General features: G+C 36.2%; 1 protein-coding gene across 1 annotated transcript; it reads left to right on the top strand.

The window, feature by feature from the left end:
• Positions 1-3,363: 3,363 nt before the first annotated feature.
• Positions 3,364-12,700, top strand: LOC110921611. Its single transcript, XM_035987002.1, has 2 exons — positions 3,364-3,420; positions 12,236-12,700. The coding sequence occupies exons 1-2, from the start codon at positions 3,364-3,366 to the stop codon at positions 12,650-12,652; spliced, it is 474 nt and encodes a 157-aa protein (XP_035842895.1). The 3' UTR covers positions 12,653-12,700.
• The last annotated feature ends 1,194 nt before the right edge of the window (positions 12,701-13,894 follow it).

Below are 13,894 nucleotides of genomic sequence, written 5' to 3'. Positions count from 1 at the left end.
CTCGTTTTGCAAACCAATCCGGGAATGTAGACTGTTGCATCTCAGAAAAATCTGATGATTCCGGATGTTGATTTTGTAAAATTTATAAGTGTTCCCTGCCACGTGTAGATAAACAATAAATTTACTAACATGTGACACTTAATACTAATATACAACTAAATATTCAAAAAAAAAACTTACTCTAAGTACGGTTGAACCTCTTGAAAATTGTTGAAGATAAACCATATTGCTTTCTTCATAAGATTAGTAGGAAGCATATGAACTTCTTTCTTCCCAATACCTCTTGACAATTGTTGAAGATAAACCATATTGCAGCCCACCTAGTTTCACTCTTTTGGAGTTCAACTTCCCTATTTATGCAAAAACTCCCTCTAACTAGAATGACTTATTAAATAAACATGCAAATTGAAAACTACATGGCATACTAAAAAAAAGTAAATTACCTTTTGTAGTGCTTAAAGTCAAACAAGTGTGTCGACCAACTGCTGTTGACTTCCCACCTGAAGAATCTACTCCTCCTTACCACTCAATCACCTTGCAAGAGACCTTTGATCGTGTTGAATTTAAGCTTCCTGACATGTTAATTAAAATCCTAAATTTTAAATATATAAAAAACACAAATTGTATTTATATAAGAATATATGTGTATATATAATCTAGAATTCCATTTAATTTATTCAAAACTTACTAGTACAACAGTGGCGTCAAGCTCTAAAACTCGAGCACAATCTGTGCGGTGGCGTGAGGCAATGAGGTTCACAGTGACGGAACAGAGGGGTTCAAGTGTTCAACATCAGAAAGCGATGTCGAAGTGATAGCGATTTGATTTCTAATTTGATCGAGTAATGCCTTTGCAAATCGTTGGTCGATTTGTCGAAGTGATAGTAATCTGATTTCTAATTTGAGAGGGTGATACGAAAGAATGACGATTTAGATAAAAAAAAGAAAACAATTCTAACCAAAGGGTGCCAATTTGATCGAGTAATGCCTTTTCAAATCGTTGGTCGATTTGTCGAAGTGATAGCAATTTGATTTCTAATTTGAGATGGTGATGCGGAAGAATGACATTTAGATAAAAAAAAAAGCAATTCTAACCAAAGGGTGATACGGAAGAAGATGACACAATCTTCACATATATCAAGTTATAATAATATTGTCTTCAAACATTAATATAATATATAAATTAAGTCATAATAAGATAACACAATCTTTACATATATCAATTTATATTAAAAAAACTAAGTTATAATAAAATCAAATTATATAGTCTGTTATTTTATTATTAATGTTATTATTATTATTATTATATTTTAGATTTTATTTATTTAATTTATTATTAAATATTACATAAATAATGGGTTTTATGCCCCGCTTACTGTATGGCATATAATGTATATATGTGTGGGTCATCGGGTGGCAAAAATGAAAGTGCACTAATTTTAACGTTATTTTACTAATTTCTTGAAAATAACGTTAAAAGCTGAGGACGGTTAATCATCCATTATGTGGTGGCGTTGATAGCTGAAAGACAAAAGGGTACATGCACTAATCGGTCTTTCTCCCGATTGCTGAGTGTTATGTGCCTTATGTCCAAGGCTTGATGCAAAAATACTATCGAGTCAGGGGTCTCACTGAAAGCAGCCTCTCTATTCCTACGGGGTAGAGGTAAGGCTGTCTACATCTTACTTCCTCAGATCCAACCTTTGCTTTGCTATTGGTGGGATTAACTGAGTATGATGATGATGATAAATAATGGGTTTTTTTAGGCTCGCGGGCTGATGCTTGATAAGTGAAGCTCGGCTCGGGCTTATTTACTAAACAAGCTTATTTTTAGGCTCGAACTCAAGCTCATTAACAGTAGCTCAGTTCGTTTACCCTCTAGTCACGAGTGATTGGATTTGACTAAGTTTGACTTTGATTAATGAAGTCTAACTTTGGTTGACCAATGTAAGTCGTAATGAGTTACAATGACTCATGTAACAACTGATGGTCAATGAGGATTAGTTTTAGTCAATGAGGATTAGTTTTAGTCAATGAGGACCGGTTATAGTCGATGTTGTCTATTAGCAGGAATATCGCTTGATGATGGTTAAACAAAAGAACTAAAGGTTGCTGGTAGTTAACCTTGATAAAGTGATACGTTATGAATCATTTAGATATATATGACTTAGTTTAACTCGTAGCAACATAATAGAACATATGATCCATTTAGATCACCAATCTTTCGTTTAGGAAAAATGATGAGTAGTTGGTGCAATTGGTGGTCCTTTAATGGTCGTTTAGGAGTCAATGGGTTAATTAGAGATTTTAAGCGTGGTTACGACTATTAAGACTAACATAGCTTACTTGACATAACTTATTATAGTCAATAACAAGTTAATCGAGCCGAGCTCAAGCTTTAAAAAGTTAAATGAGCTCGAGCCTAGTCAAGCTTAGGGTCGACTCCGCTCGTTTGCACCCCTACACAAAATAAACCCAATTTTTATATTGGTGTCACAACAGTATCGAATCGAACTAAAAAATATAGATAACATGGAATCATTCGTTTCACAATATCAGATAAAAAAAACGATGGCATCATTTGTTTAGAAATAAAAAAAACACATATCACACGGTATTATTTAATTTGGGAAACAACATCTTTACATAATTCACTTGCTTCATCCTATGGAGAAACTCTTGTAACAAATAACCAGAGAAATCGGGATGTCAATCCCCTCTATATTCGACGTTCCTTTCCAATTATTCAAACCCCCATTATGTGCCAGTTACTCCCTCACAATACCCTTTACTCTGACTCCCCTATTTGTCTTGAAGTCGTGCGAAGTAGTTTTGACTTAGACTCACCCAGTCGATCGAGATTTGCAGAAGACTAAGGTATAAATTGAACGTTTTTCCGTATAATAGCAGATTTCAACCAGTAATAGATGATATGATTTCTGAATATATTTACTTATTCACGTGATAGATGATATGATTTCTGAATATATTTACTTATTCACTGAATACCATTATGTATGGCTTTCCATTGTCGAGGATTTTGTTTTTTAATTACTAAATTGATAGCTGTCCACCAATTCGCATTTAGGATTTTTTTAATTCAATTTCGCATCAGGTTTCTTACTAATGAATTGATAATTTTCATGTGCAGGCATTTTATTTAATTTAAGTAGGAACATACTATCCATAGTTTTATTACATTTAGTTTTAGGTGATTTTTTTAAAGAAAAAAGACCTATTTAGTACTACACATTTCATCTTTTTATTACGGTCTAACAATATGCAGTTGATTTGTTTATGTTTTGGTTCAAAACACTAGTTGTGTAATGTATATATCTTTTGTTATGTTAACTGACTATTATGATGGTATTTACAAGAACGAGGTCCGAAGAAGATTCTAGAGTATCGACAAATCAGTTGGTGGCCGAGGGAAGTGCATCAGCTAGAGTGCCGACCAAGAACCGTAGACGCAAGTCTAAAGACATTACAACTACCGGTAAATATCATAACGCGTGATTATTAAGCAATATTGTCGCTAAAGTTAGGAGATTGGATTTGTTGGTGCACTACATCTGCTGATTCCGTCTTGTATCGAGTCATAGTCTTAGGATGTTAGATCTGGGCACGAAATACGAGAAATTGTGAAATTGTATAGTTTTGAGATAATAGGTTCGCTCATATGGCCCATTAGTTTTTAGGTTCGCTCGATCGGACAAGGTAGGTTCGCTCGAATGTCATATGATATGGATCGCTCGAGTGGTTCTTGTCTGGACCGCTTTTATGGATCGCTTATTGGGCCTGTCCAATATGCGAACCCAATCCACTATAAATAGCCTTAGAGCGATCTCATTTGTATGTGTGTGTTGAATCTCGTACCGAAGTGCTGCCGGATCGAGAACTGATTGTAATTGCTGTCAAATCAATACAGAAAGAGTTTAAAGTGAATCGCAAGCTATTCCTACGTTGATTACTTGTTTTCCGCACCTGTAATTGACGAAAACGCCTCTGATCGACTCGTTCGGGTCAGAATCCGATCCTACAATTGGTAACAGAGCATCAGGAGGAGGAGTTCTGCAGAGAATAGCTGAAAATCATCAAAATTTCTGTCTTCTACACCTTCTTTTTCTGTTTCAGACACTTCCAACGGTCGAAATCGTCTCAAAATCTCAGGGATTGTGCGCAATTACACAGAGACAAACCCTTGAAAGTTTGGAGCCAAAATTCAAAGAAAAATGAGGTCCGATTGAAGGTTCACTCTTTCGGTCGAATCATCGTTCGATTCGCTCATTTGATCATCCGGGTCCGCTTATTTGGTCCATTTTGGTTCGCTCGATTAGCCATCCGGGTTCGCTCCTTTGAACATTTTTGGTCCACTCGATCGAACAGGTTCTGGTCCGCTCGAACGGACAGTGATTGAGCTCGCTTATTCGGTCATTGTACCTGGTTCGCTCCAAATTACATTGTCAGTTCGCTCGAAGGGTTAAATTGTTTGGACCGCTTATCTGATTCCATTGGTCCACTTTTGTGTTCAATTGATATTCTGGTCTACTTATTGATCTGATTAGTTCGCTTTTGTGTACATTTGGCATTCCGGTTCGCTTATAAGACTGTTTGTAATATTTTAAAAAAAAATTCGAAAATGGACGAGGAATTCGTCAACGCATTCGCTACACCGGTTACCCCAATCACTTTGGCACAAAATACGATGCTCGAGAACGAAACGGGCACGATGCAAAAACCACCAAGACTCATGAATATTGAAGAATATAAGGGTTGGGAAGGTAGATTTGAAAATTGGGTGCAAGCGAATTATCTTGATGCTTGGGAATGCGTAGAAACAAAGTATGTTCGACCATTGAACGATGATGAAGAACCTGTTCCAATCAAAGATTTATCTGCTGATGCTCGAAAGAAGTACAAAGATGAGAAAATGATGCTTAGTCTTCTTCAACAGGTAGTGAATGAAGATATCATGGTGCTTTTACAGCATAATGGAACTTCTTATTCAATCTGGAAAGCGTTACGGTCAAAGTTTAGAGGAAGTGAGGAGATGGTCAAAAACAAGAAATCACTTCTGAAGAAAGAGTTCGATTTATTCCGAGGATTGAAGAATGAGAGTACAAGAGAAATTATTGAACGATATTGTAATCTTCTTGCTAATATGAAAAGATTGAGTATTGAGAAGAGTAATGAGGAGTTGATTGAAAAACTTGCTGATGCGTTGCCATATGAGAGTTGGGGCACATACTTGATGATGCTCAGAAACAAGAAAGGTTTTAGCAATCTGACGCTCAGTAAGTTCATCGAAAAGATCGAAGCTCAAGAGATGGAACAACGGAAAGTGATTAGAATGAAAGATTTCGATGGTGAACAAGACATTGGATTATATTATAAAGCTGGGGTAAATGAGAAATCATCAAATTTATCTCCAAAGATTGTGACTGGTATGAGTGCCAAAAGTTCATCTGAAAGTCCATCATCCGGATCAAGCAGCAAAACCAGTTTTGCTTCATTTCCATCATTTGATCCAAACATCTCTGCAACTAAAAACGGGAGAAGATTACAATGCAACATTGTGTTAAATCTTGAAAATGATCAAGATTATTCTGAGGAAGTTGCCAAAAGCCAAATGTCTTTATTAGGAATGGTTTTGGAATCTTACACTTGTTTTGTTGCAGGTCGTATCGGCAATCCAATGTTAACCAAAGAAGACTACGACCAGATAGATGCTGAAGAGATGGAACTGATGGAGATAAAGTGGTGTCTGGCTAGTGTTTTACGGAGAGCTGAGAAGTTCAAACAAATCACGGGGAGAGATGATCTTCGTGATGCAAATGTTTCTACTTTAGGTTTTGACAAATCTAAAGTCACTTGTTTTCGATGCAGGGAAAAAGGACACTTCAAGAGGGAGTGCACAAACCGAGAAGCAAGTGGAGCTCAAAATCCGTTCAACAACAACAACGATTACTATCGCAAAGCCATCTATCACCAAGTTGGTCAATCATCTCAACAACAAAAACATCAAGCTCAGACTGCACATGGTAGAGATGTGGTTGAAGATACCGGAAAGAGAGCTTGTGTAAGCAGTTATGATTGTGGAAAAAGAAATGATGGTAGTGCTTTGATAATTGATCAAGATGATGAGAGACTACCAGAGGGTTTTAGCTGGGCAAACTTCACTTGGGATGATTACATTCCTGATCAAACCACAGCTTAAACTGCATTTACAGCCAAGATTGTAGATGATAGTGATGATGATACAGAGTATTGGGCGAGAAAATACAGAGAAGATATGAAGCTGCTTGCTGAGAGTGACAGTGAAGATGAAAGAGAAAAGAAGAAAAAAAAAAGATCAAAACACCGGTGAGTAGTGATGATGAAGAAGTGCCAGTGGTGAGAAGACAAAAGGTGAAAGAAGTGCCTAAGTTCAAGGTTGATGAAGGTGTTGATGCGAAAGAGGTTCCAGTGAAGTGTGAAAACTGTGAAGCTGTGAAAAAGCAGAACAGCACTTTGATTTACAACTTGAACAGTTTGAAGGAGTCTTATGATGTGCTGAACAAGACAGTGAATCAGTACAATCAAACTAGTGAAGTGCAAGCTGTTGCTATGAAGACACTTCAGGGAGCGTTTATGACGAAACAAAAAGTTGTAAACAATTACATTGAAAAATGTGCTGCTTTAGAACAGAAGCTTGAGCTGCAAAGAATTGAAACAGAGAGAGTGAATCGTTTGTTAAAAAGTTACTCATGTACTTCCTATGTGATTGACAGGATTTATCCGACGGTTGAGAGCATGAAGGTATGGGAAGATGATGAGGTAACTGAAGAGAAAGAAGTTGGAAAAGGTGCTGATGAAAAGACTGCTGACAAGAAGAAGAATGACAAGAAAATCGACACTGAAAAGACGCCATCTGGTAAGAAGAAAGGTGTCAGTTATAACAAGTGTCCACCCCCGCTGGAAAATGGATATTTGCCCAGATATCCAAATGATGAAAGAGTCAAAAAGGCCACAAATTTACAGTGGGAGTCAGAGTCGTCAGTAAATCTTCCAGAAATCATTGATGTTGTGTTTACATCATCTGACACTGATCAACAATCTCAATTGATGAAGAAAGTCGTGGATCATGTGTTAGAGAGTGATGATGTTGAAGAGTCAAAGTCTGGGTCAAGCACACAGTGTGAAACAGGAAAACAGGGCAAATTAGTTTATGATAGAAAGTTTTTGTTGTCAAAATCTAATTTGGATGATGGATTGTTTAAAGTTGCTTACACTTTGAATGATTCTGACAAATTATATTCTGATGATGAATTTCCAATAAGAGGTGTCAAAACTGAATTGATACACAAGGTTTTCAAACTCACAGAAATTAATATTTCTGAAATAAAAGACTTGTGTCTTAATGAAAAACCTAAACTTTACACCTCAAGAGTTCAACAGAGATTAAACAAGAAAAAGAATTACGGTTCTGGTTCAGATTTCCAAAAGAGATCAAACCATAACGGTAATTTCAAAAAGAAAGGATTAGGTTTTACTCCTACAGAAAAACAGAAAAATGAAAAATATGTTCGTGATTTTAAATCCAAAATGTCATTTGTTTCAGGCACATCAACTGATGAAGAAGAAAAGACAAGTTTCTGGAGAGAATCAAATAAAGAGTTCCTTGCAAAGAAGCAAGACGAACAGAAACGGGATACAAGAACCTGTTACCGATGCAACACTGTTGGACACATTGCAAAAGATTGTTCAAATGTGATACAATCAAAACAGGGAGTATTTCGTAAAATCAAAGAGAAACTGTTTGCGTTTGAATCACCACTTGATAGAACAAAACTGTTTAAAGATTCTATTTTTGAAATTGGTGAAAGTTCGAACAAGTTTTACAAGAAGAAAGCCAAATCTGACAACCAGAAATGGGTTGTTAAGAAGGTTGGTGAAAGCTCTAGCGATGATTCTGATGGATCAAAATCAGAGGAGCTATCTTCAGGCAATGAAACTGATTCCACAAAATCAGTTGAGCCACAAGTTGTTTCAAATGGTGAAGCTGATGTAAAAGATGAGAACTCAGTTCCGATTGTGAATGATGAGGAGTTTCCATTACTTCGGGCTGAGAATTATAAAAAGAAAATTGGTAAAGTTGAAATTTCTAACCAATTTTATCATGATGAACAGGAATTTGATGCTGAGAAGGTCTTTAACCCCAAGGTAAAACACATTTTTGGCAAGATGATTGATCGAAAAGTCAAAGGGGTTAAAGAATTTTATGAGAAGAAAACAGAGAAAGAAAAAATTGAACCATCCCTGGTTTGTGACTGGGATGGTACATATTATGAACTGTAAGTCTCAGGACTTGCCGGAGCTCCCAGGTTGGTAAGCGTGGAGCATGAATCGGCATCTTTCTTGAATATTATTCGGTAACGTCAATCATACAAACGGTAAAGAGGTTTGTTTATGTTTGTTGGTTATAATTACAAGTGGTTAGATGATTTGATTGCATATGGTAAATCAAGGACATTAAGTTGTACTTGTATTTTCCTACATCTGGTTGGAAGACAAGATGATGAACCACATCCCCGAACATTTGTTTGATAAATCTACAAGTGGTAAAATCAATCAAACTTATTTTCTGGAAAAACCATTTTGATTAAAACAAACTTAAGTGTTTTGAAATCTAAATGGGAAAATAGTTTGTTGATAGGGGGAGTTCTGATTGTTTATGCCTAATGAATGGCGATTTGAGGTGATTTGATATCGGTTGTCATGTTCTGTACAGTTTCTTTTCAATTTTCGTTAATGTGTTTGCATTTTAGGGGGAGTAAGAAAATTTCAGAAAATCCAAAAACATTAGAAAATTTGAAAAAGCCAAAAACATGATAAAATCAAAAATGAGTTTTGTTGCGAAAAAGAGGAAATGATAGTACATCAGTGGACTATCATGACACGCTAAAGAATTGGAAAGTCAAAATGTGATAAACGATCTTACTGCGGATGTGTCAGTAGATTTTCGCACATTTAGTAAATTGAAACGAGATATAAACCTAAATCAAACTTGCTTGATTTGTGGGTAACTATTCTTGGATATATGGGTAACCCCCGAAATCTTGTTTGAAAGGCCCCGTATTCTGAGATACTAGGTCTTTATACTCAGTGATATCTGGGGTATTATCCCGGGACTTCTGCTGTATGGAAGTACTGACCTAGTCCCCGGATAATACTTTTCGCAAAATGCTTGAAATATAGCATCGCCCTCAGCAAGCTGATGAAACAATAAAATTGATAGTCGCTGCTGTTGTAATCAAAAGATCCTCTAAAGGGGACCCACCAAAAGTCGAAGCCGTCATCTCTCTGCGTATACGGAAGTATCGACCTGAGCTCTCACGGCCTCGCACATAACCCCTTTACAGATATCATCTGTGGTATACTCACCTGTAAGACTGAATATTTGGGATCTGGATACAGGAGTATATTCAAGTGGAGTGATACACAATTAAGTTTAAGTCTCTAAAACATTAATATCGTATCTCGAATCATTTGAAGTCTGTGTGAAAATTTAAGTGGACAAAACATACTGACAATCTACGTAAATTGTTTAGAACTGAGAATGTTTAAAGCTTAACGGTGTTAGTGATATGTTTCATATACTGATATGATCCTCTTGTACAAACTCACAAAAATATTGTCTGTAAATAGTTTATTTCTGCATTTTATTTTTAGTGTGTTTTAGCATAAATTTTTGAAAAAGTCAAAAAGATTTTCGACAACTGATGTTGAATAGCTGATTTTCAAAATTCCGAGTGCTAAACATGATGAGCAATACTTGAGGGGGAATGTTTGTGTGAAATTAAAAAGTTTTCATAATCTAACCTTTCAAGTGGTTCATCAAAATCTGTGTTTGTTTTGAAAGAGAATCTGAATTGGTGCAGGGTTATAAGTTTGAAATATATATGTGAAAGAAATTTACTTTGAGGTAGAGCTTATGCAGGAAAACCAGACAACGATCCTGAAGATATTACTGAAGAACAAAGGAATACCAGTAAATCGAGAGGGGGAGTCTGAAGATAGAGAGAGAGAGAAGCCCAAAGACTGATCAAGACTGAAGATGTGAAGACACAGCATTGTTGTGACTCGATAGTCGACTCCATCAACATCTGAGGGGGAGTCTGTTGGTGCACTACATCTGCTGATTCCGTCTTGTATCGAGTCATAGTCTTAGGATGTTAGATCTGGGCATGAAATACGAGAAATTGTGAAATTGTATAGTTTTGAGATAATAGGTTCGCTCATATGGCCCATTAGTTTTTAGGTTCGCTCGATCGGACAAGGTAGGTTCGCTCGAATGTCATATGATATGGATCGCTCGAGTGGTTCTTGTCTGGGCCGCTTTTATGGATCGCTTATTGGGCCTGTCCAATAAGCGAACCCAATCCACTATAAATAGCCTTAGAGCGATCTCATTTGTATGTGTGTGTTGAATCTCGTACCGAAGTGCTGCCGGATCGAGAACTGATTGTAATTGCTGTCAAATCAATACAGAAAGAGTTTAAAGTGAATCACAAGCTATTCCTACGTTGATTACTTGTTTTCCGCACCTGTAATTGACGAAAACACCTCTGATCGACTCGTTCGGGTCAGAATCCGATCCTATAGGATTTCAAAGTGCAGGTCTTGAGTTCGATGCTAGTTCTGGACCACTTTTTGATTTTTTTCTTTTTAATTTAAATGCCAACCTGAATCGATACCGAAAACCCTTTATAATAATACCCAAAATAGCTCTTTAAATAACTAATCAGTTCCGGTTATAATGTCTTTCGGGTACGTCGGTCAACGGGTATAAGACCGACGCAGACCACAACCCACAGCCTAGCCCGATATTATATACTTACTTCGGTCTAGCAGATTTAAGTTGGGTTTTTTTTGGGTTTTTAAGCCGAACCGACCAGAACCCGATTACGTGTGAATTATAAGTATCGAACATTGTACCTACCTACTTCGGTTCTGGCCGATGTAGGCAATTTATGAATAATGTTTCTCTTTAGATTCACCTGTAGAACAACCACATGTAGATGCACATGTAGAACAATCTGCAGAACAACATGCTAATCCCCCAAAGCGGCGTGGTCCAAGCATAAATCATAGCGTTACAAGGTATTTACAAAATATGCCAGAGGGTTTCAAAATTCCTTTGACACTGGATAAGGCCACAAAAGCCTTCATTGGGGCTTCAGCAACCGATTTTGCAACCGAGTTAGGAATAATTGTTCGCGATGTTTTCCGGATGAGATTTCACAAATGGGATTCAGTACCGGAAGATGTGAAAACTCTAATGTATGAGAAATTAGAAGTAAGTTGTATATATCTTTCTTTTAATCATTGATAAGTTATTATGGCCTTACATTTTCATTTCTATTACTAACATATTTGTTCAATGTAGGGAAAATTCGAGCTGCTGCGAACAGATAACGTTTTAATGGAGTATGTAAATAGTCGACTACATATCCAGTGGAAACGCAGCAGGGGTGTTTTGAGTCAGCACTGGAAGAACAATGGAGGAAAAACGAATCCAAGGTTGGCAAGATCTAATATGCATGGTGATTGTCGGAATCAAGACGATTGGAATCGTATATGCGACTATTGGGAGTCAGAAAAAACCCGGGTTAGTATGCTGATTTATTTACAAATCATAATTTATATTCACTAATTATGTTCTTATTTATTCGGGTTCTGACATGTATGTTGAGTTTTAATTTTGTAGAAATATAGTGATCAAATGGAACTTAACAGAAGAAAACAAGTAAATATAAGCAGGGGGGCTCTCGGTCGATAGCCAATCATGCATTCAAAATTGTAAGTTTACGCTTTTCGACCCGTAATTTAATAAGTTATTGTTATGTAGTAGTAGAATGTTATAGAAAATTTCACTTGTTTGAATAAGCAACTAGTAGGTTTATATATGTTATAAAAAGATTGATTTCACTCTTTTTTAGAATATATTTATTCTTCATTATATAAGTTTTATGATGGCAGAAAAATCCCGAGACTCAGTTGCCACCTAGCCCATTAGAAGTTTACTACAAGCTGCACTATAATGCCAAGAAAAACGGATGGCTAAATGAAGATTCACGTATTATATATGTAAGCATCTCCCTATTAAAAGCTTTTGAATTAGATTTTTTTTGTCAAATATTTATTTGGGTCTCAAAAAGTTTTAAATTTATTCTTCTACCTTCTATTATGTTAGGATAATATTTGTAAACATAAAGAGGCGGCCATGGCTAGATTGAATACCGAAGGAACCATCGTTACTACTGCTATGGAACACGACGTGGAGAGAAAAGCCATCAAAAGTGTATGTGGCAGGGCTAAAACAATACAATCAGCATGGGAGGTAGGTGTTGGTCCTGTGTTAAGGAAAAAAGATAATTGGATGAAATCGGCAGTCGAATCTTCTCAACGAGATTCAACTGAGAACGAAGATTTGAGAAATGAGGTTACTGAACTCAAGGAGGAATTGAAACAGAGTAACGAAAAATACGAAAGAGTGACAGAGTTCTTGAGCCGAAAATATCCAGATTTCGAAAGCACGATATCTACAAATGATGCTGGTGAAGATGATGGTTTGAATGGACTACACAACGAAAGTGACAACACTATCTAGGCAGTTAGTTAAGACGTTTATTACTTTTTTTTTCTCTAATACTCTTCTAAATTTCAGAATTGTTGAAGTGGTGTTATTTTGATTTTCATTGGCTATTGTTATGACATTAATGCTTGAGTTTATTGTGAATTTAAGAAAGCTAGAATTATTTTGACGAATAATATTAATGTTGTGTTAATGAGAATGGTTTAATATATAAAACTATAAATTCTATCGGGGACTACTTTTTAGTCCTAGAATATAGTTGTTAGGAATTGTAAATGTTAGGGACTCAACTAAAATTGTATTTGCAACTATTTTTCAGTATGTAAAAATCCATATTTAAAGTGACACATAGTATTAGAGACTAAAAGATAGTCACTAAAAAAGATATTTGGGACTAACTTAAGCGACTAATTTTCAGACCCTAAATAAATATATTGGAGACTAAAAATATTTGTTATCTTAAACTGATTATCAGTCCCTAATAGTACATATTAAGTATTAAAATAACATAGTATGTGAGACTAATTTTTAGTACTTAATAGAAGCATATTAAGGACCGAAATCATGTGGTACTTGACACTAATTTTTAGTCTCTAAAACATCTTATTGGATACTGATTTGACATTGAATCACGAACTTAACAAAACTTATTAGGGACAATACAGACATGTTTATAGGACCGATTTTCAGTCCTTAAAGTAATATGCCTGGGACTAAACTATCGTAGTATCCGAGACTAATTTTTTAGTCATCGAAGAAATGCATCGGGGACTGAAATGACATGGTACCGGGAGGTAAGTTTAGGACTAAATTTTTATGTATCTGAGACCGACTATTAGTCCTGTTTGGTGTTGTACAATAGGGACTGATTCTTAGTTGTTAAAACTAGTATCTAGTACTAGGTATCCAGGACTGGCTGGGGACTGGCAAATCAGTCCCTGATAACCATTAGGGACTGATTCTGACGCATCAGATACTGATTTTTCAGTCCCCAAAAGTCATTTTTTTGTAGTGAATTGGCATCATGCGCTTTTTTCATCCCATCCTTGTACTTAGACGCGCATTCATATGCCATTTCCCTTAGCTCCTCCAACTCGCATAGCTTGAGTTTCCTTTCCTTACCTGCATCATCATATTGAACATTAACTTCCTTAATAGCCCATAATGATTTGTGCACAAGTTCAACCGGTAAATGACAATTTTTACCGTAAACCAACCGATAAGGTGTAGTGCAAATAGGTGTCTTATATGCCGTAC

The sequence above is a fragment of the Helianthus annuus genome, chromosome 17 (genome assembly GCF_002127325.2).
Source record: "Helianthus annuus cultivar XRQ/B chromosome 17, HanXRQr2.0-SUNRISE, whole genome shotgun sequence".
Taxonomy (NCBI): Eukaryota; Viridiplantae; Streptophyta; class Magnoliopsida; order Asterales; family Asteraceae; genus Helianthus; species Helianthus annuus.
Note: the sequence above shows the minus strand (reverse complement) of the source record. Positions and strands in the feature narration are given on the sequence as shown.

Bases quoted from the DNA above. Each gene is read 5' to 3' on its own strand.
- LOC110921611 (XM_035987002.1), top strand. From the start codon at position 3,364: ATGGTATTTACAAGAACGAGGTCCGAAGAAGATTCTAGAGTATCGACA. The intron at 3,421-12,235 runs GTGGCCGAGGGA...CTATTATGTTAG, and splicing joins GAGTATCGACAAATCAGTTG to GATAATATTTGTAAACATAA.